Below are 27,428 nucleotides of genomic sequence, written 5' to 3'. Positions count from 1 at the left end.
ACCAGGCACGCCTACTTCCCAAAGAATTCCACTTCAGAATTGGTCTGAACATATAATTTCAAAATTGCCTTGATACCAAGCCATAATTTGCAACGTTCCTGTTTGATATCAAGTCTCTCCCTGCTGATCAAATGAGTGAGACTAAGTGAGATAGCATGCTGAGCTTTTAAAATCATTTATGAACAGCCAAGGCCAGATGGTTCTGGGATTATGAATTATTTTCCCAGCTGCACCACTATGAAAAATCCCAAGAGTTTAGGGAGCTGGTATATAGGAGGAGCATTACCGGAAACAAAGTTTCCGTAAGGATGGGGAGCACTCCTGAGTGATGGAAGTGGCTGTGACAAGGATACCACTGAAAATGCCACATCCTTATAGCAAATGTCTTCAGCTGAAGCAAATGTCTTCAGCCAAACTACTGGAGACCGATCCATTGCTAGATTATAACTGCAACTAACAGAATTGGATCATGCATTTCCTGTGCAACTTTTTTCCTAGACTTTTTTGTTTTGGTTTTTTTTTTTCATTCTTGCAAGCAAAAGAGAGCACGCAGGTTTGTTACTGTCCACTACAGTCACCTGTCATTTTGGTGAACCAGTGTAAGAGGGTCACACAGGATGGATTTCTTCTTGCACTGAATCTGCAAGCCCATAGTGATTTGCAACATAAACCAAGAAAGAAGAATAAAGGAAAGAGGCTGAAAAATATTTCTTACTGTGAAAAGGACCTCTGCTGCTCTGGGAACCATAAAGCATGTATCCACTGGCTTGTCTGGTGACTTCAGAAGACTTGATGCTGGTAGAATTATATATATTCCAGTTACTTCACACCTCTTTGTCTTTTGATGTTGGCCTTCTTCTCATTCCCACCTCCAGGAATGGAGAATTCATCCCCCTTTGTGGGGAAGGCAGCCAGCATTCCTGACGCCTACAGTGCATTCCCCAGGCTGCCCCACTTCCCCCAGTGCTCGGCAGTGTGTGGCTTCCTGGTGGGGTAGAGTGTGGGACATTTGTGGTTACTTGTGTTGCACATATTTGGCAAATATGCTCCACCGTCTCTCCCTTCTCCTTGCATTTCTTTTAAGGGTGTCTCATGCTGCATCTCTTCATTCAGGTTTGACCCTCAGTCATTAATGTACTTGACTGGAGGCTTTCACTGGTTTCACAGGAGTTTTGGAAAAGTTCACTCAAGTGATTGCATGCAAGAGCTTCCCCTTAGGTTGCTAACATTTTGAGTGACAGACCCGTCAGCCGTTCTTACTAAGCTTTTGTCTTTCTTCCCTAGTGGGTGGGAAATCCCACCCAGCTATCCCAGGGTTTTGTCTTTTTTCCACTCTACAATTTATATTCCCTTTTCATCTTCTGAGGAAATGCATGTCACATTTTCTGAGGCCTTGTTCTCACCCACTTCAGGCAGTGCTGAAAGCAAACAGCTTGTTACCCTTCAGCATGTTACTTCCATGATGCACCAGGGTGCTTTCTGCATACAAGGAGCTACAGATGGAGCACAGCAGCCTCTGCTCACCCAAAAAGAGAAACGAGTGATCTTTCTATGCCCCACCACTGTTTCATTCCTAGTCACTGTGCTCCTTCTGCAACAATTCCCTGTTTTCTGAAACCAGGCTGAAGGAAGTGAGAGAGAGAGAGAGCATTTTTTATGTCCAAGAAGTGGATTAAATCTTTTGGAGGGCAAGGAAACATCTTAGTGCATACATTTTCATGGGGTCGTTATCCTTTGGCCCTCAGATAACTTTATTTTTCCTTTGGAGTCACAGCTCAGCTGTGGTCATGTGAAGTAGCCAGTGTGTCTTCACTGATAGCTTGAGAGAAGTGATTCCCAGTAAAGAGTCACTGATGCACGTTTTACAATTAGTGTTTTTTGATATATCTGTGTTCAACTCTTCAACAGGGATTGGACTGTTAAAACAGTCCTTGACTCTTACTGATGTTGTGTCAGAAACCTGTTGCCTCTGTGTGTTGTTGGCACGTATCAAAGCATGAGAAAGGGTTTAGAAATGGTAAGCATCTGGTTGGATGAGTGCTGTGGAGGCGGGGTAGTGCTCTAGGGATGTGAAGGGGCCAGGAATCTACATGTTTGTGATGTTAAGGCCCATAGGGCCAAAAAAGAAAGGCTGGAATGGAAGCCTCTGATCAACATGAAAGATAGTGCAATTTTTACTGTAAGTGTGCAGAGCTCCTCATCCTGTTGGGAGGGTGTGAGGGCAGAGAAGGAGCATTTTTAGCCCTGGGCAGTCATTCCCATGTGATGTTGGGCAGTGGTCATGTGATTGGATTCATTGCATGAGCCTTTCTCACATCTCCATTGCCTGTGTAGGTTCAGGTGAGTCCCTGCTGCATCAGCATGATCAGACTGGACCACTATGGCCACTTTTGAGTCCTTATGCAGTATGGGAGTAGGCTGTTTCTTCCATTACACGCTCACACCTGATAACTGAGAGTTGTACCTTACTTTGCACCTTTAAAAGTCTTCTTTCAGAGAGATGGATTCTAAGCAGGACAGGACCCCACCTGTGCTGAGGGAGTTGGTACTGAATGGTTTACACTATGCTGTGTCATCACATTCCTTTCTGAGTCTGAATGCATACTGCTGGAACTACTCTGCTTGACAGCTCTCATGTTTAAAGATTTGTATTAGATACTACATGGGACTTGGAAAGGAGTGAGCATTAAGATCAGAAGGAAGAAAGGTGTTTTCCTGAGGTAATGCTACCTCTTCAGTGTGGAGTTTCTGCCAAGTTTATTTGTACATATATCGATCAGCTTTAGCTTTTTCTAGGACTTTGTATTAGGTGGAGCAGTGCTTTTTCTGCCACAAGGTACACTACCCCCTGCAGTCTCAGAACGTGCTGATTCTTACCAGAAACACTGTGAAGCCTTTTCATGAAAATATTGCTATGCTGGGACCACATCCTACAAACTTGATGCAGTGGAGGCAGGCCATCGGAACAGTTAAGTGTTGAGTTGCATCGCAACTGGGTTCCTTCATCTTACCAAATATCTTTGAATACGTCAGGCAATGCCTGCCCTGCTGTGAATCAGCCACTCTGCAAAAGAGGCAAGGATTCTCAAGAGAGAATTGCATGAGCAAATGTCTGCTGGAAAAAGTCATCAATAGTGTGAGCATGTGATAATATTACTGGGGAGAAGATCATAAGATGATTCACCCTGTTCTTCATGGCCTTTGTCTAACTTCAGTCAAACCATATAAAAGGACTGTCGTTGATGTCAGTAGGGTTTGGCCAGCTCTGTTACAGGTATCTAGGACCACGTGGACAGCAAGCTTTTAGATGAAATGCTTGAGCGAGTAAAAGGCCACACTGCCTGCCTGTTCCTGCCATGTCAGTCTCTCATGTGTGCTATTTGTCCCTTGCGGCACAAGCTCATACTTGCTGCCTTCCAGATTCCATGGCAAAAGAACTAATTCTTTTTAAATGAAAACCATATCATAAAGGGCTGGATCTGTCATGCAGCTGAATAAACCACAGCTTTCCACACTGTTATTCACCATAGGCATTCATGTGTTCTCACTCGCTGTTGTTGACTTCTTGGCTGTTTGATGAGTAGATAACCATACAAAATATCTTGTTATTTCATTATTGGAGAGTGACATAAATTTGGTTATGAAAACGACAGTCCAGTAGTCATGGCTCCCTTTTAATGTTGTCTCTCCTGATCAAAAAAAAAAAATCAATAGCTCAGCACCCATCCTGAACACCTCTGTTCTGGATAACATTATGTACACAATGACCATCTTTGATTACTTCAAATGCTTTAAGTAGGGTCATCTTTCTTTCTTCATCACAGCTTCCCAAAATCCCTCCTGACAGCTTCTGAAGTAGTCAAGTTATATTTAAGCGACTGTGTTTACATGTTTGAAAAGCACGAGGTGAAAAATCCTGTTTTCCATTAAGCCAACAAGCTTAGTGACTGTTGTTTTTGTAAGAAGGTTATACAAGCTGTTTCATTGCCTCCTCCCCAGCTCAGCTCACCTCAGCGTTTCCCCAGCATTTGTTAGTTTGCCCTCCATCCAAGCCTCACTTGGACTCCCTTCTGACCCCTCTGGCTGTCTCTGCCTCTCTTCGGTTGCTTTGCAGATGCATCACCTTCCTAGGTCACTCTCTTAAGCTTACTGTCCTCATTTTGCACTGCAGCTCCAATTACAATTTCAGCTCTAACGAGCAACCCATTTCACTTCTGCCTCTGTTAAGCCTTTATTCTCAACTGGTTGGAAACCTCATAACTTGCAAGATATCAGCATTTTATATTGAAATGTTAAACATGTTGAACCAGTTCAGAAGTAGGCATCTTTCCAGTGATGCAGCTTCAATTTCAAATGTTAATAAAAATTCCTAACATTGAACTCGATTTGGGACTGGATGGCTCACAGGCTTGATTATGTGATATACTGTCTCCCACTTCTAAGTTACTGGTTCAAATCCAGCCCAAGTCAGTAGCTGCTGAGAACTGTTGACGTACATTCTCTGCTTAGTGACCTATATTGATTTGAGTTTAATGGCCGTGTTCAACGTTCTCAGCTGTCAGCCACACACCCTGTATAACCTCCTTCCATACCAGCATCTTCCTTTGTGGCTGAGATTGGATGGACTATAGAGACGGGACTCCCTTCTCAACCATTCATGGAGACACAATAGGAAGTGGGAAGGGAGAGGAATTATGTCCTTCAATTATGTCCTTCATATGGATTAACAGATGACATTTGTGCCCACAGCGTGTCTAAATAGCAGGCTTTCCATGGGGCACTGTCATCCTGCCCACACTGAAATGCCAGCACAGATAAATTACAGCTCCCCATCTCCCTTCCCTCTCACACTATGCAAGGATGTTTTCCAGTCAGCCCTCCCTTTGCATTTATATTTCTCTGGTGGGGTTTAGAAAGAAGTCTTGTGCTTAATCCTGGCTCTGCAGCTAATGCTGGATTACCTCTGGGTGAGTCATGGCAAGCTGGGTCAGAGAATGACTTCTCTCATATGCTCTTTTGAGAAGGTCAATAGTGACTTACCCTGCTGTGATGTGCAACTCCTGTTACTGCACATAGCTCTTAGCAATTCACTGTTGCCTTGCAGAAACCGAGCCTTTCAGAGAACATCCGCAGACTAAGGCATCTGTTATAAACACAGGTAGAAAAAACAGGCTTTGCAGCAGAGATCAGCCAAGAGTGTAAAAACCTTAGTGGCCCCACTGAGCTTTTCACTTGGAGCAAGAGTATCATTGCCTTTTCCTGTCCCTCTCTGCATTTGGGACATTGCTGGAGCAGGACCTTTGCTCAATTCTTTGAGTCCATGTTGGTCTGCAGGGCAAGTGGCCCCAAGGAGCTTTTCTTTTTAATGTCTTGCCGAGCTTACACAGTTGCAGCTGATAGTGAGTTGTTTCTTCAGGAGGAGAGAGACTCTACCTTGGATTTCTCTGTCTGTAGAAGTGAGAGACAGACCACTGTCCTCATTTCCTTCTTGATAGCTGGACGGCCTCGCTGTCCTTTGGAGAAATGGTGACTTTGAGGTTAGTGCCAGTGGAGAGCAATCAATTGTGTGTTGTGCAGATGTTTAATAAGCAGCTGGGGTGACAGCCAGCTCACCTTGGGTAGCCTTGCTAGTCCCGAGTGTCACTCATTTCTAAAGTGAACCAGCATTTGACTCACCATGAATTATTTGCAGACAAATGGAATGGCTTGGCTTTCACAGGGAAGCTGTGGAGAAGCTCTTAGTAACAGCCAGCTGAAGTGCTTGCTTGAAACAGAGGGATTGTAGAAGCTCATGGTGTTTCCACTTCTGGGTGTGGTTTTTTCAGGCTTCCCTTCTTCATAATTCTTTCTTTCTCTTGCTACCCTCTCTGCCTTTTTATGAAGAAAACCTCTTCTCTTACTGCTGATGGTATTTTCTGTCAAAGTTGCCTCTTGCCCCTACTTCATAATCTCTCCCCACGAGAGGTGGAGTGTATGATAATAATGCTAGGGATTTCTCAAGTGGTCTGTTACCAGCCACAAAGTTGCAGCTGTTGAAAAAATTTAAAGCATCTCCTAAATAAGTTTCCCCTAGCCCTTGGTGTTATCCTTTAACTCGGATTTGGGATGTTTAATAGGAAACCTGTTGAGAGTCATAGTGGTTCTGATGAATATTTGTATACATGACCTTAAGAACTTGGAGGTGCAACACACAGTGTATTGAAGGCAGTAGGAGACTTTCCACAGGCTTTGGTGCGCCTTGGCTCAGTCTTTTAAAGAATAACAGGAAACACTGGAAAACACACCAAGGGTAAACAGAGCAGTTTAGTTACATTAACTGTCTAAAGGAGAAGCTCCACTAATGACTGAAAGAAACAAAGCAAGAGCATTTATTTGGCATTGCTGTGGGAAAACAAATGGCTGTTAATTGCATTTAGCTAAGAAGGGTTACACAAGAAATTGGCCAGCTCAGACCTAGAGTGTAATTCTGGTGTCCTGACCCAGTTCTGATTGCTGCATAGACTCTGATGGAGAACAGTGTCCTGGAAAGGAGCACAGACTTCAGAGAGGCCAGGGCTTGGAGAGACTGCGTACTATTTTTTATTCATAGCAATGCCACTTTAAAATCTTGTTCTACAAAAAACAGCATCAAAGAGATCTGTTGTTGCTGCCTCCCTGTGACTCCTGATAAAATTTGCCTTGCTGTGATTATGTTAACGGTCAGAACTCAAACTGGTCAGTCAGCTTGTTTCTGGACTCACATATGATGAGCAACAATAAATATGCCACAGGACTCCTTCAGTGACGCCTTAGTGTCTTTGATAACCAATGTATTATTTATGTTAGAAAAGAAGCTGGGGTGTGAAACCAGAGTCCTGTCGTGCTTGCTCTGAATGAACAGAATGAAAGGAGTTTAAGAGCTGACAGTCTAAGCTGTTCTTGCTTGCCTTTGTGGAATCTCATTGTCTTCAGGACAAGAATGTGATGAACCAAAGGCTGGAATTTACCCTGTGTTTAGAATGGAGCTAGTGACTGTGGTAGTAATAGCACAAAGGGAAATCGAGTCCTCCTCATCTGCAGTGGCTCTGCTGGCTTTGCGGCGTAAAGGATAACATGCAGCATGTGTTTGTGGCTCCTGATAAAATGGACAGTTATGACTCCTAGACTACAGAGGGCAGTGGGTTTGCAGGGTAATATAGTGCTGTTTTGACATTCCTACTTCTAATCTAAGAGCCATTCTTATCAGCTCTTTTTTCAAGATCTGTTCATGTAAGAATAGAACTCCTTCTCAGGGCAGAATATTTCAAGAGACTGATTATCTGCTTCTAATTCCATGTGAACTTCTGAATAGCAGGTAAGATTAGATGATCACAAAGAAAATACAAAGTACTGAATCAGCGCTTGCACTGCTGTTTAGTACAAACACATAATGCTCTGTCCAATTTATTTCTGTAAAAAGGAGAGGGACTATTCATTAGCGAAAAGAATCAGCATGGCATTACATTTACTATGTGTTTAGGAAAAACTGATCCCTTTGATGTAGCTGGAGACCCTTGAACTTCAGAAAAGAATGTGTTAGCATGCTAGGGTATGCCTTAGTCCTGCAGGTCATTTAATCCTTTCCTCAAGTGAGTCATTGTAAGGTAAAGTAGATGCTGGGAAAAATTCTGTACTGCCAATTAAAACAGGCTCTAAAGGTGTTGCTGGTTTCATTCTACCAGAAACTCATCACAAAGAGGCCAGCAGAGGTTGCCTGTGTACCTTAAGACCAGATCCCAAGCTAATATAAACTGACATGGTTCTTTTTACTTAGCAGAGCTCCTTTGCTTTATACCAATAGCTCAGGCTCAATTCCTTTATGCTTATGACTTTTTAAAGAATTTCTGTTAAGAAATCAGGAATTTTTCAGAAAGGGGCCAATTTCCACACATAAGAATTGCATGAATTTCAGAGGAAGCCTGTAGGTAACTCTGAGATGTGAGTTCTGACTCAGTCTTTATAGAGAATACATTCTACCTGCCTCGAACACCCTTGCAGAATCAAAGCTGAGTAATGAATGTTAGCCTCAGCATTTCTCCTAGGCAGACATCTTTCATGAGGTCAGGTTTAAAATAAAGTTAAGGACAGGAATGTACTAATTAGTAACTGTTGCGCTTGTTGTTTGCCAACAAAAAACATCCCACTTCCAACAAATTTAACAAAGAATAGATGAAGTTAATCAGAAAGCTAATGCATTTCTTAATTAACAACTCTAGGCCAAACACTAGACTTTTGTGGAAGAGGTAAAGTCAGGGAGCCTAAACCACTTGGAAAATCAGGAAGATGGTTTGTTTTCACCCTTTTCAAGTGGAAGAGCTGAGGTGTCTACCAGGAGGCGATTCAGGAAGCTGCCAGAATGGGATGGCTGCCAAGTCCCATCCCACAGAAGCCCTGACAGAGTAGAAACCTGAAGGACCCAACTCTGAGTCTCAGCAGTGTGGCAATCATAAGGCAGGCAAGCTGAAAGAAACCTTGGAAACCTGCCTTGTTTCCATTAGAAAAGTTAACTCAATTGCAGCATGCCCACAAGTGTTCTAAACTGGCATTTCTGGGCAAACTTTCCTCTGGAAGATTTCCAGCAAGCTTACATACCTTGCTTCATGGTACTTAGCTCTTCCTTTCCTAACTGTTAGGAATACGAACTTTAGATGGGCTTATTTGCATTGGAGGAATACTGCTGGAACTTTCTTCCTAGCATGTGAAGAGTTTTCTCTGTGTGTAGAAACAACATGGGTAAAATATTTGGAGTGAAATCCAGGCTCCATTGAAGTCAATGGCAAAACTCCCATTCACTTCAGTGGATCAGGAATTTCACTCTTTACTGTTTTGAAGTTACAGTTACTAATAGACTGTTACATTATTCCTGCCTGCATCAAACAAAATGTGCTTGATGTTAATGTTTCTGCTGTGTTCAAAACCCACAAAGGTTTAAAAACAAGAATAACTATGAACTTCTGAGTCTAAAAATTACGTTAAATGTAGTTTCGCTAGAAATAACAATGTCCCTGGAGATAAACCTAAAATAATAGACTCCACCATATAATCTTCACTTTAAACTAAAAATAGCATAGATGGCAGTTTAATCTAAGCCATAATTATCAAACTTCTGAAGCCGGTTTTGGTTCTTTGCAACTAGAAATATATGTTGTGTTTAGGCTTTGAACAGTTGAGTCCCAAAACTGGAGAGAAGCAAAGCCAAGAGCATAGTCAGAAAGCAAACAGGAGCCTCTGATTTGTAGAGAAATAGCATGCATTAAAGAGTCCAACACCATATTTAAAGGGACTGCTCCTGGCTTGCTCAGTCCAGCCAGCTGGAGACCTAGTGAGTTCCTATTAATCTGTGTTTTCAGCCCCAAATTGGTGACTGTTATTTTGCTAGAAAGTGACACTGGCCATACAAGGCACCTTTTGTCTGAAAGCCATTTTCCATTTCATGTTGGAATCGAAGGAAGAATGTTAACGTTTCAAAATGTTATTATTCCATATGAGTTTAAAAAATGGTTTTAATGATCATTTCAAAGTAGGATGGAAAACCCTTAACTCACTTTTGCTGCCAGGGGGCATGGTACGATGGACTCAGTGTAGGACTGCCAGTCAGGACTTCTGACATTTCACTGATGTAGCAGGTGAACTTGGTCACATCATTTATCCCTTCTTTGCCACCATGAAGGCTGCTCACAAAGGCTTGCCTCCAGCAGAGGAGCCTCGTCTTTCTGTAGTGGCAACAGGGATTTATTCTGAACAGTCATTTACTGTAACAGCCCAATGGTAGAGACTCCACTAATGATAGAAGGGTCCTGAGTGGGAAGTTGAATGGAGGATAAAGTAATACTTTTCTGTTTCTGAATACTTTCTGAAATCCTCACAGAATGTGTTTGAATTCCTACATGTATGTTTATACTACACAATCTGCTGTTTGTTTAATGGCTTGTTTTGCTGAGGAGGTCTCATTCTGTTCTTGCTGAGACTGGCATGGGGCAGTCTTGATGCTTGTTTGGACAGTGCTTGCCAAATGAGGGCTTGGTTCTGCCTCAGGCTCTTATCTGGGCACTGCTGTTATAGAGCCATAGAGTAATTTATGTTGGAAGGGCCGCTGGAGGCCATCTGATCCAACCCACCGCTCAAAGAAGTATCAGCTTCAAAGTTAGGTGAGAGAGAGATTGTACAATACCACAAATTTAGAGAGACGTTTTTCCCAACAGTAGAGTTATTTGTCCTGGTTTCAGCTGTTTAAATTCACACTGACACAACAACAAAATTGGTCCATCTCTAGTATTAATTTGTTGACCATTCTCTCAGTATGATTATAGGGACCATAACCACTAGATTTGGGAAAGCAATCCAAAATTTTCAGTAAATACTACCTTTGATACTCTAGCAGATATCGTTCAGCTGTGCTACATCACTTCCCCAGGTTCACATCTCACGAACCCTCAAATAGTTACATTTCCTGGTAGGAAAGTCCGTAAGAAGCACATTTTAAAGTTTCAAACACACAAAGGCAATGGATAAATTAAAGGAACCTACAGTTTATTCATGAAGCAGGTGCCCAGAGCAGTAGGTGAATGATTCTGTGTTATATGTGCAGCCTGTTTTTGACTTGTTAATTGTTAAGAGTATCATTACTAAGTCCAATGAGAAACCCATATCATAACTTGGTATGTTTTTCTGTCTTGTTTTGTTTTAATCAAACAGCATGGGAATGAGCCATGATGATGACCATCAACCCTGTGCGGGGAGGTCTCATATTATGTCCGGAGAATGGGTGAAGGGCAGGAACCCAAGTGACCTTTCCTGGTCTTCGTGCAGCCGCGATGACCTTGAAAACTTCTTAAAGTAAGGATTGTGCTGATTACCAAAAGTCTTATCAGGCAAGAATCCAATATGTTATTTGAAAGTGAAAGTCTAAACAATTTTCCTTAAGAAAAAGTGTGTGCATGTGTCATTAGGGTGTGCCAGTTTGAATCTGTCTCCATTACAATAGTCCCTTGGAAACTGAGGTTTGCAGAGAGGTAGAAGAATTATGTGCAGTTGTCAGTGTACTGATAGCTTCTTAAAAACAATCCCAGATCACCTTCATTTTACAAAAAATGCCCTTCATGTTTGCAATGACAGAAATCTGTGTGTAGGTGGCCTGAAAAAAGCTCCGCTGAAGGATGCTGCCAGCTTGGTGCTGTAGCTTTTACTGTCATTATTGTTATTAAATAGCTTTTATTTTATGGAAACTTTACTTTGCCCAGAGGTAATTCTGACGTGTTGTCTCACTCCTCAGTAAGTGTTGGTCTTAAACAGTTCACCATGAACTTCTTTCCCACTGCACCCGTATTTCAGTTCATCATATTCAACAGTTGAGGAAGGATTTCTGTCCTGCTGCTTGTTAACTCTCATGTACTCTAGCAAGCACTGGAATTGTCTGAACTTTGTAACTGTGGTCTTAAACCTACAGTGCAGCTCTCTGACAAACAGTGTCTGGCACAGTGGCCAGTGCTTTGTTGCTAGAAGTGGGTTCAGCATGGAAAATTCCCCATTCTGGGAATTAGAGGTGGGAGAGAAAGGAAAATAGTGAAAGAAAATGGGATATCTACTGTTATGTTAAAGGCATGAAGTTGAAAAAGAAGTTGCATCTGAACTCACTCTGGTCCCTGATAGAGGGGAGATGACAAAGTGATACTCCAATTTGTAAAAGACTGTTGTGAAGGCAAAGGGAAAAATCTTTCCTTTGTGTCTGTGATGGTTAAGAAAAGAAGTCAAGGGCTTAAAATTCAGCTAGGGGGATTCAGGTGAGACATGATAGAAGACTTTCTAGCTGTCATTGTAAGGTTCTTGAAGCTTCGGACTAGATAGCCTAAGGGCAGAATTGAATCTCCATCAGATTTTTAGGAATAGTTTAGACAAATGTTTAACCCAGAATGATGTGAATAGTCGATTCTGCTTTAAGGCCTGGGGCCAAGGATGAGTTCCCAAGGACCTTTCTATCCATAGTTTTCAATGATTTAGAAGGCTTCCAGATATATACTGGGAAAAATGACCACTGTTTCACATGAGGTCATCAGATTCCCTGTTAAAGAGAGGACAACAGCTTCTCTACAGCAGTGATCTAACACTCGAGTTCAAAGGTGCTTTCCCTTAAAGGCATACTTAATTCTTACACTCCACAGGTCCAAGGTCAGCACCTGTTTGCTGGTAACAGACCCCCGAAGCCAATACGCGGTGCGGCTCCCTCACAAGCTGCCTGGAATGCACTACAGTGCTGATGAACAATGCCAGATACTTTTTGGGACCAATGCTACATTCTGTAAGAATATGGAGGTAAGAGCTCATGGGGTCTACCTGGGAACAAGGTGGGAGGTAGAAATAACGCTGTCAAGCACTGGGGAAGCAAAGGAGTCTGTACTTTCCTCAGAACTAGTCCATGGGATTTTCAGTGTGTTCAGCACTGCTGATACAAAATTAGTAGTCAAACTCCCATTGACCTTTATGTCAACAGCACATACTTATGCCGTCCTCCTCCTTTCCCCATACTGGTCTTGTTAATCTCCTAGAGCAGACCCAGAAAAACTTTTGTTTGTACTTGGTCTTAATTTAGGGACAGTTCCCTTTTGACACTGTTTTGCTGAAATGCTCAGTAGAGATTGTTTTGCTGGAAGTTCAGCTGAGGTGAAAGTCTCTTCTCACAAGAGTGCTTGCCTACTTCGACAGAGCCAGCTTAAATGACTGTCTGGCTCTTTCAATACACGTCACCTTCAGACCGCTACAATGTTCTTAGGAGCTGACTCTAACTCTGTGTCAAGGAAATATAAATGACTGCTTGTTTGATGAGGCCGTTTAGAGATTTGTGCAGAATTAGGCCCCTTCCTGTGTGTTTTCTAAGCAACATGATGTTTTGTCAGGATTTGGGTGCAAAATGGCTTATATCACATGGTTGGTTGGTAAAATGGAAACACTGATTTTTGGTGTCTCTAGAAGTAGGTCATATTTGAGATGAGGCTGTCTGACTTGTCCTCTGGAATTTAGACAGCTAAACTTTTCCTAAGGTCTTACACAATTAGATGTCTTCATTCTGACCTGAGCTTGTCTGCATCCCACTTTAGACAGGGACTGGAGAAATACTTACTTCCATTGTGGCCTCGGAGATATCCAGAAGAAAGTCATGAGGCACTGAGTCCTGTCACCAGCACCAGCTGGCAGCATTCTGTCCTATATAAACAGGCATGAAGCAGCCAGGTTTCTTGCTGTCATTAAGCAGCCATTTGTATTTTTTAGTTGTCCTTTGTTCCCATTCTGAACAATCTTGGGATCTTAAATCAGTGTTAACAAAGAAAATAATGATCAGTGATAACTGAGGTTTCTAAGTGCCAAATTACTAAAACTGTTGAACACATGCAAGTCCTGGGAACATGCTCTTAGTTTCACATTTGCTGTTTTATTTATTTTGGATTTGGAAACTAGCTAATATAAAACAATAAGAAAAGAATCTGGGTAGGTCGTATTTTCCAGCTCCATCAAGAAAATGCAGACCACCAGGACTACTGTACTGGAAGCAAAGTATTAGAATATAGGTCTGTAAAGAAAAGCCCAGATCTACCCAGGATGATTCAAGTTCTTCCACTTGTGTGGGTGTCACCCAGCTTGACTGCTGTTGGAATAGATATTTGCCATTTCCCTTGTTGTGATAAAAAACATTCTGTTTCTGGATTGTCCAGTGCCTAATGAGAATGTCAGCCTACTGGTAGGTGGTCAGCATTTCTCATGCAGAAATTGCATGTCCAGTCTGGAATTGCTTCAGGGACAAGTTGCTTGCCAGAATAACAAGCCAACAGGCACTGTTCTTTTCTGTAAGATACAGACAGCAGGTGTTTGTGTCCCCCAAGATTTTTCACCAGTCTTACTATTTGCCTTTTTTAGAACACAATGAAAACTGTGCTCTTCCTCCATCACTCCTTTAGTATCTCCCAAAGAAAAGCATATTTTGTGAGGACTTCAGTGCTTTCTAATGAAAAGCCTTGTAGAATTTCAGCAGATTAAAACCAATTTGCAATCACTCATTTAGAAGTATTTTTCTGTTACAAATATGTGTTAAGAGTTATCATTCACACTGTAATAATATTTAAGTAAATATTTGCATCCTGTTATGCTATTCTAAATTGGCGTTTGAAGGCAATGAAAGGAAATTCTTTAGAGGAAATGATCAGCTTTAATTTTTAAACCTTCAAAGTTTGTGTTCTTGTCACCTTTGTGTTTCTGATGCCTCATCTGCAGAATGCTTGTATCGTTAAGTCTCAAAGCTGTCTACAAAAATATGAACCAAAAAAAAAATTGGCACTAGTCACTGGCATTAGCTGTAGAAATTATTGGCAAATATAGCTGTCTCCTCTTTTAGCCAATGGTAATGTGGTATTTTTAATTCAATAAAGTATTAAAAAATCCAAATGTAAAAGTAATAAACATTTGACAGTAAATATTTGTTACAAAAAGGAAATAAACTTCAGGAAATGAGCCTGCTCAATCTTTTTATGATTACATGAATCTACTGTCTATTTTCTTATTTAATAAAAGAGTTACATTATAACATTTCATTGGAGATAGTTGAGCTACATAATTATATCAGGCAAACTAGAGGACCTATATTAAAAAATGCCATACAATTTGGTTGTAGAGCAAATTTCAGAGATTAGATGAATCTAAAATTTTGACATTTTTTAGAAACTGCAGAAACTTTCTGTGCAGTAACCTCTTTGAAGGCATCAAAGCCCAAATTTTTCAAGGAATGTAATCTCCTTTGCCTTCAGAGATTCAGGTGCCTAAATGCTTGGCAGTGGCTGGACCTCAGACACTGGTCCAACTAGATAGTTGATCCATGAATATTCAACCTTATCTGGATATTTCAGATTGCATCTCCAATGTTGTTTGTCCATGTTTGTTTTTAATAACTCAGATGCCCTAGTACAAAATACTAGCTCTTAGAATTGTAAGTTTGCCAAACCAGCTATCCTGCAGCTATTCTGCTGCAAATTTGCAGAACAAAAATGGAAACATATGAGGTAGGCTCAGCTTTACATATACTATACCTCTTGACGTTCCTTTTTAATTTGCTTGGACACTGCGTCTACATTTTAATATACTAAAATTTAAAAATATTAACTAATTAACAGCATGAGTATATGATAATCAGCTTAATTATAGCCTATTGTTGTAATCTATGGCCTCCAAGATGTATAATTTAGGATCTTTATGTAAGATTTACTAGTGCATGTCACCTGTTTAAGGAGCTGCGGAACCAGGCTTTTAGGCTGGATGCTTGTTAGGCAGGGAACGATCAATTTCTATTTATTTGAAAAGTACCGTTTCTGTTATGATACTGTATGAATAATAAATGGCAAGATTACCTGCCAGCCCCCTGAGGGAATGCAAGTCCATTTTGGTGCGTCCTCTGCTCGTAGTTTTATTGGTTTGAGATACATCCAGGTGGCTGCTTTTGGGTTAACTTTAACCTGAGTGTTAGATGGGTGAGTCCTTGCTCATCATCAGGCAAATAAATGTTTTCATGGCTCCATGGAAGAATTAGTTTTGATCTGAGGAACTGAATAAGAAAATAGAAGTTGGACAGTTCTCAAGTGAGATGATTTCACATATGATAATGAATATCTCAAGACCCTTCAGTAGTTCCCCCTTTGTGTCTAAGTTACATAGTTTTCTCCAGTAATATGAAAGAGATCAAAAGTGCTTTCACGTGGTGCTTTCTGTTAATATTTCTCATTGCAAATGCTAGGCATTGTCTCATCAATGAGAATGCTTACCTAGCAGGACATACAAATGTGCTTCTAGCATACCAGACATGCTGCATGTTTTCAGGTGGGAGGCTGTACAGTCATGCCCCTTGCAGTGCTGGAAGAGCTTTTGGCCCACCTAAGAGTTTGCACAGTGATCTTTACTTTGAGGGAGATAAGCTGCTTTTAGCAGAAATTAGATGACTGTCATTCTCAATTTCTGAGCAAAATCATTATATGAGTTGTAGAAAAAACTAAACAGCAATGCACCTTCGACTCTGCATAGTGCATTATTAGTGTACCCCAAACACAGCGATCTTTTGGGATTCTCATTGCTAATGTTGACATGATTCCAGGGCTAACATGCTAGGTTGTGCAAACTACTGGAAATTCAACCTGTCTGACCTCTGTTCTTCAGATCCACACTGTGCTCTGAATCAAGTATTGTGAATTTGCTTGACCCCTACACAAGAGGAAGCAAAAAAGCTTCAACCCCACTCAAGTGATGAAAACTTCTGCAGAGAGCAGACTTTAACTCTTTGCTGTCCCCTTTATTTAGCAGTGCTGTCAGTGAGAGGAAAAGCACAGATGGTTTATGCTTAATCTCTCACAAAGCAGAGATGGTATTTCTCCACCAGAAATGCGTAAAAATGCATTGTTCATAAACTCACATGAAAATATGCTGTGTATTTATTCAGAACACTGGCTTTATTTTTCAGACTGGCATGCCTACTAACAGAGGCTTTTGCACTGAAATTATATTTATGGAAAATATGTGATTTCTATCTCTTGTATCCAGTGTTTGGCTTTTTGTTTTATATGCTTTTTGGCTTATTTATTATTAACACATTTTTGCGGGTTTTTACATAACCATTATCTTTCAGTATTGTTTTGAGTCAAAACTGTGCTTAGGCTAAAATGGCATGTGGAAAGAGATTAGCATTGCTACAAATTGATTTTTTTTCTGAAAAAGGGACACTGTCAAGTCAGAGGTAACTGGGAATGTACATTTTGACATGACACTGCTTTTAGAAAAATTAAAACAGCTGGAATTGGCTCTGCTGTTTTTTCTTAAGTCCAAGTTGTTTTTTAACAGATATTGGTATCTCCCAGTATCTACAAGCCACAGAGCAGCAGCACAGAACAAGAGGGCAAAGTTGATTGCAAGCCAAAGGAGACAGACTAGATTTCGGGGCTAAAATGAAAAAGGAGAGGAACCAAAAAAACAAAGTAAAGGAAAAGGAACAATTGTAATAATCAAGTGGATTTTATGTATCCCTTCAGTTTTCATATTTCATGGTATGGTGGTGAATATAATTAAGCAATTGTGAGTCTCTCTGTGGTCTTGATCTTGCAAAGAGACTCGTGGAATGGACTCTAGGACTCCATGCATGGGAATCAATGGGCCTCTGTCTGTTTTTTCTTTGCAGAGTCATTTGCAAGATCCAGACAAGGATAGTAAGCCCTATTATTTAGTAATGTATAGAATATTTACAAGAACATGGTAATTAGATTGAGAGCTGATTTATCCTGAAAATAATAGGTTGCATTGTCATTTTGTGTACAACCAGGGACTTTGTCTACATAATTTTCCATTACACACTTCAGCTTCTGTGTAAATATAATAATAATAATAGATCTGGAAAAGGATGGGTTTGGTTTTCTTGAGGCTTGCAGGATAAAAGCCTCGCAATTCTAAAATAGAAGATTTTCTTCTTTAGAGGTAAAGGTAACAATTTACTTAATTGTCATGCTATATTTTATAGTTTTCCTAATGTAGGTTGTTAAAATTCAGACTATTTTCACGTTGCCTGTTTCATATGAAACTGAAGTGTCCTATTTCACTGCTTCTGTATGTTGCAAAAAGACCTTTTTTTCTTTATTTTCAGTGGAAGTACTTTTTGTTTAAGGGAGAGAAAGAAAGAGAGAGAAGCAGAGTTCCTGCCTGGGCAGCACAGCCCAGTTTACAATTATTGGAATGCTTCAGAAATTTTTGTACGTGTTTCAGTTTGGAAGATGGTCAAAACACATTCTGGTGCAGTGGTTTAAAGAAAAATAAAAAGAGAGAGTGGAATCAAAATAAAATTATAAAAATACAATGTGGAAATTTAAGAATATAAAAATAATAAACTCTTTAAAATAATACAGAGTGCCTATTAAGAATCAAGCACTTGAACTTGGAAATCCTACATTTCTTATTAAGACATAAGGGGAGGGAGAAAGAATTAGTGTAGCCTTGTGATGTGGCATCTACAGCTGAAGTTTGAACTTAACAAAATTAGCCAAAATACGATTGAGTATCAGCCTGAAAATAGTGTATAACAAGCTTGAAGGGCATTCAGACCTCTCCCATTGGCCTTCTGGGAACTTCCCATCTGCAAAACGCTTCAAGAGAAAACTCCCATAATCTTCACAACCACATCTGAACAGTGTGTGTACATATCTATATTTATTTTACTGTCCCTTTCTTCTCTTTTCCCATGGCCCAGAAACACAATCTGTGATTTCATTCTTTTAATTTCTCTTTTTTTTTTCTTTTTTTTTTAATGGATAACACTGCCTGTTGTTTAAAAGATCAATACTTATCCTGCAATCAGGTGTTAAGGCCTGAGGAGTTCACTGGAAGTTACTGAGTGAACATTACTTTCACTGAAGACAATAAGAGGTGGATGTTGCAAAGTGCAAGGTCAGAATTTCAGGCTCTTAAGTTGCTCTGTGGTTGTGATATAGTTGATTAGCTACAGCTCTTTTAATCATACTGAGGTAGAAATTGATAATAAGTCAAAGCACAAAATTTCTAACATTTAATTCAAAGCAGTGACTCTGTTCCAGTGCCTTGTACCACATGTCTCTACTTCTTCCAGGTTTGACCACATAAAGATGCTTCCATGATTTCTTCTGCTGATGTAACATGTGCAGTTGAATTGTCTCATTTCAGATGGTGAAAATTGGGCTCAGCAGAGCTGAAAAACACATAGAGCAAGAAAGAATTCTGTGTTGGTAGGAAGGTAGATAAAGCTTATCTTTTTCTACTTTAATTTCTATGTGTCTATGAATCGTAGACCCACAGGAGCTGGTTTCATGTATGCCATAAAGGCACTGAAAAGATTAGTATTTAGCATAGGCTGCTTTGCCGTAAAATTAGTTTGTGGTCTCATTAATACTACCTTTCCAATCTCTTTATTTTGACTACTACTTTAATTCCAGGTATATGAAAAAATGAAATAGAACTGGTGCTCTGCAAAGAAATACTTTAGACGGTGGAGAAAGCATTTACTTTGCCTTCAGAGCACAGAAATTGCTAAAACTGGAGACTGTTTTTCTGTTTCATTGTTTGCTTCCCAATGTACATTTAAAAAGAAGTATTTCTACTCACTTGTGCCTTCTCTGGCAGTATGGGAGTCTTCCACTCCTTGTCTGGCAGGATCCATTTTTGTTTATTGAACTCCTTGTGACCACCTTCATTACTATCCTTTCATACTTGCATTTCTGTGCAGTGACCCTGCCATTGCTGCTTTTGGCAGTTTTTCTTTGATCCTGATGCATGTTCAGGAGGTTCAATCACAGCCTAAATTTTCAAATGAAGTAATGGGTTTGAATGTATCCATTTTTTAGCACCTGATTTGAGTCTCAGGGAAGCTGCGTGGTTTTCCAGAAGCCCTGCGCTTCTTTCAGCTTTGAAAGGTTGCCCTCCTTGAATATTTCCAGTCACGCATCTCAAACCACTCTTCACTTCTCAAAACACTGCTTTCTTGTATCTCCCCCGGATTGGAACAGTTTCTGGATACAGCATTGCACATTTCCAGTGTCAAAGTAATTAATTCCAGTTTAACTTCCTCACAGGAAAGGGTGAAGAGCTTGCAGTAGGCAAAATGCCTCTCAAAAGAAGAATTTTTACATTTCTCTGTCTCTTATCATCTATCATGAGCCATCAGAGCCATTCATAGAGCCCTAGGAGCAGTTTTACTATGAGAGATGATGGCACACTTGGCAAAAGATCCCTGCTGCATCCACTCTAGAGGGGTCAGGGCTCATCTTCCTGTCTGTAAGTGTGTTTTGGGCAGCTCTTGAATAGCCTGGTTTTCCCTTTGCTAACATTGTCAAAACATGGGAGTTCTGGATTTTTCTAATCCTTTGGCTTTCATCTGCTGTTAGAAAGGCTGTTTGACTGAAGATTATATTAAGTTAATTTCATTCAGACCTTATACATCCAAATCTGTCTGTGGTGAGCAGTGTGTCACGGTAAGTTACTGTTTTGGGAGCTGACAGATATTTTGTCTTTCTCCCTGAAAGGCAAAGAGGAAACATTCTTGTGTTTTAGTTGTAGATCAGAAAAGCTCTTGGTATCGCTCCATATATATATAAGGGTACATTTCATATGGGATCCATGTGTTGGTAGTTGGAGTGATGCGTATCAGGCCATCTAGCTCAGAGAACCAAACCTAGCGTGACACCCTTCATGTTTGCTGGGTTCAGTTTGTTTTGTTTTCTCTGATACAGAACATTAACAAATTTCGGAAATGACTGTTGAATTTTTTGTACTGTTCTACAAGCTAAAGGGTAGCACTGGAAAGCAATTAACTCTCAAGGACCATTTCCTTAAGAGTTCTTTAACTGTCAGGGACTATTTCCTCAAGAGTTAAACCAGTCTTGTTGATTTTATACACTTGTGTCTGATGTTGGTGAGTTTCCACTCACACAAGTTTTGATGAAGAGGCTGTTCATTGAGTTAATGGAGTTACACTGATGAAAAAACTAATATAAAGGGGAATCAACTCTATATTTGTTTGTTGGCTCTAAGCAGGCAGGTTATTGGTCCTGTTCATCCAAAAAGCATAACATGCACATGTGTTTCTGTATGTTCTGAAGAAACAAGGTGATCACTAGGTAGTGAAAATAGGGAAATGTTTTTTAAGAAACCTTTTTTGTTTGCATCTAAGATGATTGTATGATTGGTTTTTATAATACAGTCTGAGATGTTTTCTGTCCAACAGTAAATAAATCAATTCTACTTTGTCATTAATGAATAAAATTACACATTATGAATTTGTGGGATTGTTGCCCTGTTTTGTTAAAATGAGAAGTTAGTGGATATTGACTGTTGCCTGAATATTCTAGGATAGTCCTTGCGATTCTTTATCAAGCCTTCCTTTGACTTTTGGATCAGGTCTGTCATTTGGACAGATACTTCCACTGTTGGACGTAGCACTTGTTCCTTGGAATGTAAGCTCTAGAGAAAGGTCAGCAGCTGGCCACTGATACGTGTATCCAAGCTTCACAGTTACCTTGTCTGGGGCAGCACATGGCTCCTTTTCAAAAGTGCCTTCCAATTTACAGGATTCTGATTTTGAATACTTTTCAACAGCAAGAAGCTCGATCTAATAGCAGTGGCAAACACCAGTACTCACCTCCCTTGTGATCCATTGTAGATTGTCAGTTGTTTATGCACCCAAAATTAAAGGCAGCAACAGTGTAGAAATTGGAGGCATTGTTTTTCTCACCTTGTCGTGTAAAGAATTCCTCCTCAGAAGCATACTGTGAGGCTTCAAGAACATATACATAGTGTTTTGAACAGGAAAACGTGTGTAAATTGTGTGTTTATTGTACTTAATAGGTGTTAATTAGGATTCTGTTTATGAATATGTTTTCTTTCATGGTTAGCTATATGCCAAGCTGAAACCTTGGCAAAAGAAAAGAGACTGATACTTTATTGAAAGCCAGCCTATTTATAAGCATGCCTGTGTGTTATGTGGTCTCTTGCTCCTCTTCCTTAAGGATATTTACTCTTTCTAAGTCCTTCTTCATAATCCCCTCATTTTGACAGCAAAATTGGTTTCATGGTGTTTTAACTCTGCTGCTAGAAATAAGAGGTTCCTCTTTCCAGTGGGCTATAGGCATCAGGAACAAATTAATTCTTAGGAGAAATAAGTGTTTCTTTTTTTGGATTAATCCAAGGTGAGGGAGTGAATCTGTAGGGAATGAACAAGCTTCGGTAGAGTAGTTCATTGGTGGGAAGGACATCTTTACTCTTTGGATTCTCTTTACGCTTTGGAGGTTTGGAAGCTCCCCCTTTGTAGGTAATAATCTGAGGCTTTGAGACAGGGAAGTATTGTGAGCCCTTTTTTCTCACTGAGACCGTATGAGGTCGTTGGGCAGAATCATGCTGATTTTAGTAACAGTGGTGATGCAATAGCTAACCCAGAAACTAGGAGACTCTAGACTTAGTGCCTGTGGGCAAAGAGCTGGCTGAATTATTTCTGGCTTCTCATTTCCAGCTGCAGCACTGAGTAAAAGAACCTAAAATAGATTACTTCCCTAGAGCTACATGTGAGTGGTCGTAGCACTTCACGTGCTGCAAGTCTGTTCTGGCACACATATGGGATGGAGTTGCATGTAAGGTAAACACCATCTTCAGAAACAGTATTTGTTGTGAAAAAGTATGAAAAACTGTGAAAAGTGGGAAGGCCCACAGGCAGACATGTTGCTGGGAGTATCCCAGGACTTGTTTCTGGTTTTACCCTGAAGTTTAGCTAGATAGGCAGTGTGAGCCTGTGGCTCTGACACTGAGCGGAGGACTGCAGAGCTCTGAGAAGCGGTTTTGCTTGTGTCCCAGCAGACTTCCAGCAAGACATTTAATCCTTTTCTGTTCCTCATCTTCCCACCTATAACAGAGGGATAAAGCTTCCTTTATTTCCCAGCTCCCAGGAGTCTGTTTAGATTGCAAGTTCTCTGAGGAAGAGAAAACACTTGGCACAGTAAGGCCCCTTTCTCAAATAGATGCCATTATAATACCTGTAATTGGAAGCGTCATTCACCTGCCGAGCAGATATCTTCTAGTTTGGGAGTTTCCGGACTGTGACCTCTCTCAGGACTGGTTTCTAACAGCTGTGCAGACAAGTTTTCCTATCTTCCAGGATTTTTTGAGAGTCTAAAATTTGCACCTTTATAAAAATTCCATTTTTATTTAGTTTTAATTTTTTTTTCCTGCCTGTATAAATTCCTTAAGGGTTCAGTTGAACAAACATTTCAATTTAAGAAAAAAAAATTAAATTTTTATTGAAAAATTACTTTTCAGCAGCCAACTCATTTTTTTTTATTTTATTTTGCTCTTGGAAATATTTCAGACTGGGAGCTGATCCAAAGATGACCTTTCCCTACAGACAGTTTCAACAAATCAATATTTTTCCAGTGAAAAATATCTATCATTGGAAAATCCTAACTGGCACTTTTTGAATGCTGTAGGGAATACTTTGCAGGCAGAGACCTGCTGTCTAAAAGCTGGCTGCTGAATTTACAATTACCAGTAATACAGCTCTTTTGATGGCTTCTTCTATATCAGTGTAAGCTCTGAACTGCCACTCGTATACAAGCAACTTCCTTTCAAGTCCTGCCATTTCTCACTTTGATATTTCCCCACAAAGCTGGCTATTTAACTATTAAAAAGTCAGTCACAGCGACTGGTTAGCTATAGGACTGTTTAATGGGGATTTCTGTTTGGGTTTCTATTGTAGCTGAGGAGGATATATGATCTCTTTTGAAATGAGCTATTAACATGATAATATATCTTGGGAACATACAATACCAAAGCTGATGGTTTAATCTTTGCTGGGGTATCTGAATGCTGTATTAAATACAGGGGACTGCACTAACAAGTGTTTGAGCTTTGTAGTGGTATGGCACTAGAACACAGAGCTGAAGCGCAGTTACCAGATTTTTCTGTAACTGTTTCCTGAAATATGATTGCATTTAGTATTCTGAGTCAAACACAGGGATACTATAAAAATCCTATGTTTTCCGTACCTCAAAGGTGGGAAATTTCAGAAAGGTTGGTGTTGCTAAGAGGGATTTTTCCTTTTGTTATCTCCCTATAAATATATGTGTGTGTGCGTGGCTGTGTATACATGTATGTATACACAAAAACATACATATACACACACATGTACGTGAATATTTGCACCTGCTGTATCCATAGGCTGGGCTCAGTTCTGTAGTTCTGCTGGTACAGACACACCTGTTGGAGGTTAGCTGTGCCTGTTTTTTCCCCCAGGCCATGGCTCATACCTGGGCATGTTAGCTGGCTTTATCACCTTCCACGTTCTTGTGGCCTGTGGAGAAATTCTGGTTGGCAACCAAAATTGTACAGAAAGCTGCTTCATTTTTATGACTTTCTGCTTCTACTCCTCCCCCTCCCCCCCTTCCTCCTCCCAGTTTTACATCAAAGAGGAGAATTTAACCCTGACTAATTTACATGCAGCTTAAGATCCAGGGACTTGAAGATGAAGCTTAACAAATACTGGCCTTGCATAATGAACAGATGTTTATCAATGGTGTTCATATGCATCTAGAACAACTTTAGGGATGTAGTTAATTCCATTACATCTTCAGCCAGGATGTCTTTCTGAGAGAAAGCAGAAACAGAGGGTTTCCTTCTGGAACCACGGGGCAAAATGTCTGTCTGGGTCATTCAAGAGATCAGGCTGGAGGGTCTCTCATCACATTCTGCTCTGAAGTTTTGTGGTTATATGTAAGAGAGGGGCTGAAGCCTAGAAAAGTGGAAATACTTGCTATCTGCACTGTTCATCTCTGAAGCTTCCCTTCATCTTACGTATTGGTATTCCCCAGCCACAGTTTGAAAGGAGGCATTGCTCGTAGCGCCTTCACAAGGTCACTGTCCACAATCATCGAGGGAGAGTCCAGATTGTCAGCTAATTCCTGAACCTGGCTTAACAGTAACAACATTTATAGGTCACCAATACAATTATTCGTAATGGCAAAGAAGCTGTTAGTTTAGCAAGTCTATTGTGTTCATAGACTGCATTTAATTGTGTCCTTAGCTACATGTAGCATGTCCTGCCACCGTGGCTAGAACCTTCTATGATACCTTCCACTTAGGTCTGTGACATGCTTTTAACATATCCTAACCATTTTTTAGTCCTTTTAAATCATTCATATGTGTACTCTTAATACAAAGAATAACCCATCACCTTTAGATCCCAGTGAGTTAAACCAGATGCAAGGGTACTGTAGATTTACAACTAGGAAAACAAGCATCCTCCAGAGCTGTAAGTTTGGTATTTTGGGGAAAAGCTTTTTCAGTTTAAATGGTTTATTGCCTAAATTAGTGTTCTTTCTGTAACACTTATGGACAGTTAATTGATGTACTTTTTGATTTTAGTCCTCTCCAGGGAAGGCAGGGTTTTGAGAATCTGGGAGTTGCAGTGTGGCACAAGCGATTTCTCAGTAAGGTCTGAAAATTCTGGGTTGCCAATTCTTCTGCCTCAGTATACCTATCTGTAAAACAGTATGTGATACTCTTGTGGCTAATTGGTGCTTAAGTGCTTTCAGAGCTGTGGGTAAAGCACTAATTATTCACAGTCATTTAGTCAAAATTACTAAAGTCTGATATTTTCCCATATGCTCTATTAGTTCAGGGAAAATGTCTTGAAAATTCATTGATTTAGGCTTCCCTGGTGTATTTGCTGTTGTTTGTTTGTTTGACAATGACTTTCTGTGTTGTGGTTAATACAGATGTTGCTGAATTGTGCTGTCTGCTTCTAGTTTTTGTGAATGTTCATTTGATTTAAATAGTGCAAAATCCTTTTTCCAGAAAGAAATGTGGAAATAAAACAGGATGCAGATACTGCTGCTATTTTGTTTCACTATGTTCTACATCATCACTCTTGGTATTGAGATTTCTCTCGTCTGCACCCTCTGCCGTACAGATCCAGATCTATTTTATATAGACATACCAACATGCATGTACACAAAACACACATGCACCCACAGTCTCTTACATTACGTTGTGAAAGAACCATAAGGTTGAAGCGTGTTGACTCAACTATTTAATGAGGTGCAATAAATCTTGACAAGACCAGCTGGCACTAGAGTCAGGCTTCTCATCTTTTTACCATTACATTGAAATGTGAACAATAGTGGAAAGAAATGTAACTCTTCTTTCTCTTTTTTTGGTACTCAGATCTGTAGCAGTGTATTGAAATCATCCACTTTCATAGAATGTAAAGCACAGTGGATGCTGTGGAAAATGTTAACAATGTAAAGCCCCTTTTCCTGGTACTTTTTCTCAAATTCTGAAAACGTATTGACCTGACAGATCACGCAAGTGTGGTCAGCATTAATATCCTTGCAACACACATTGGCTGAGCAGAGCAGCAATGTTGAGTAATGATACCCAGAATGTGTTTCAAGTCTGGTAGCGAGATGTGCCATACCTCTTGCTGCGCTTGCCCTCACATCTCACTTTTCACCTTCTCTAGCACATTGGTCTCTAGCAGCTACTTCTCACCACCAAACCGTTACTAATTTTGCCTCTGCCTGTCGCCAAGCTCCTCTTCTGCTGCATGGCACACCATGAAATCCTTTCCTGTTTCTCGTTCTGCCTTAAGATCTTCTTCTCTCAAGAGGCATTGCTGGCTGATTATAGCTACCACCAGGTCCAGCAGGGCTGACTGTGTTACTTGAGTAACTTTTTAAAAAATACAAGTAATTGAGCAGCTTGGACATCTAAGCATGTGGCATGGTTCCAAAGCACCCATCTTGGCCTCCCATATAGGATTCTTTTTTAATGGCCCAGATTTATTTTTGTGAAAAGAAATCTGTTTAAAAAATGCACTTCTTGTTTTGGGTGGGTTTTGTTCCTGACAATGGCATCCATCAATCGCTTTTATGTTTCCAACCCCACCACTTAATGCCAATCTATCCTTAAAAATTAATTGCTCCCAAACCAACTAGATGCTTCTGGTTTCACTTGAGAAAGACTGCCTGAGCTTTGAAGTGTATCCCATAATGATAGCTGACATCTCCAAAAGTAATAACTACTTTGTGATTACAGCATTTGATGTGTGCTGGGCTCTGGTGCCTGGTGGAAGGAGATACATCCTGTAAAACAAAGTTGGACCCCCCTCTGGATGGCACTGAATGTGGTGCAGACAAGGTAATCAAAATGCTCAGTAGCAGTCACTTTGTTTTTTCCAGCATTGTCTGTGGAATAATGTTTCCAAGATGTTCAGTATTTGCCATAAACCCATATTTTATACTGATTCTGTTACAGAAACTGCTCAATTAACAGCTGGATTGGGTTAAGTCTTTCTGATTTTGTTACATGTATTCAGTAGCCTCTGGAGACCTCAGTAGTCAAGTTCTTGTGGTCTAGGCATTCTACAAACACTGCAGGAAAACCCCTGCCTCAGTCTGCTAAGTGCACAGACTGAGTACCCTGCGAGTCATATTAGGCAGTAGCTCACTCCTGTCACTTCTGTTCATTGCTGCCAGTGGTGTTTCATGAGTGAGCGTTCTTTCAGTGTAAGCTAAGGTAGTAGTGTTCTTGGCTATATTTGAGGTAGAAAGTGTGGAGAGAATTTAGGCTGACATTTGGGGAGTGGAGAAAGACGGTGAAAGAAAAAGAAGCTACTTTAAAACGTTATAGTTTCTAAAAGTAGCTCAAAATGTGTTGAGCTCAAATTCAGCGATGTTATATTTGAAGTATCATTTGCTGTACTGTATGTATATACTCAGATGATTAAGGCATATGTGGACTTTCTAGAGTCCAGGTTGATGTAGAAAATTGTTACAAGAAACACAAGATAAATTCTCGGATTAGTGGATCTCCTTCCAGTGAAAATCACC

At 40.3% G+C, this 27,428-nt stretch overlaps 1 protein-coding gene across 1 annotated transcript in view; it reads left to right on the top strand.

Annotated features, from left to right (window-relative positions):
• The window catches only part of ADAMTS17 (ADAM metallopeptidase with thrombospondin type 1 motif, 17), a 183,254-nt gene that overhangs the window by 74,515 nt on the left and 81,311 nt on the right, over positions 1-27,428 (top strand). Inside the window, exons 7-9 of the mRNA XM_010572039.1 lie at positions 10,714-10,854; positions 12,177-12,327; positions 26,635-26,736. Coding sequence (XP_010570341.1) covers positions 10,714-10,854; positions 12,177-12,327; positions 26,635-26,736 — 394 coding nt within the window. The remainder of the gene's footprint in view (positions 1-10,713; positions 10,855-12,176; positions 12,328-26,634; positions 26,737-27,428) is intronic.

The sequence above is a fragment of the Haliaeetus leucocephalus genome, unplaced genomic scaffold (assembly GCF_000737465.1).
Source record: "Haliaeetus leucocephalus isolate CR32 unplaced genomic scaffold, Haliaeetus_leucocephalus-4.0 Scaffold339, whole genome shotgun sequence".
In the NCBI taxonomy this organism is placed as follows: domain Eukaryota; kingdom Metazoa; phylum Chordata; class Aves; order Accipitriformes; family Accipitridae; genus Haliaeetus; species Haliaeetus leucocephalus.
This window is presented reverse-complemented; position numbering and strand designations above follow the sequence as displayed.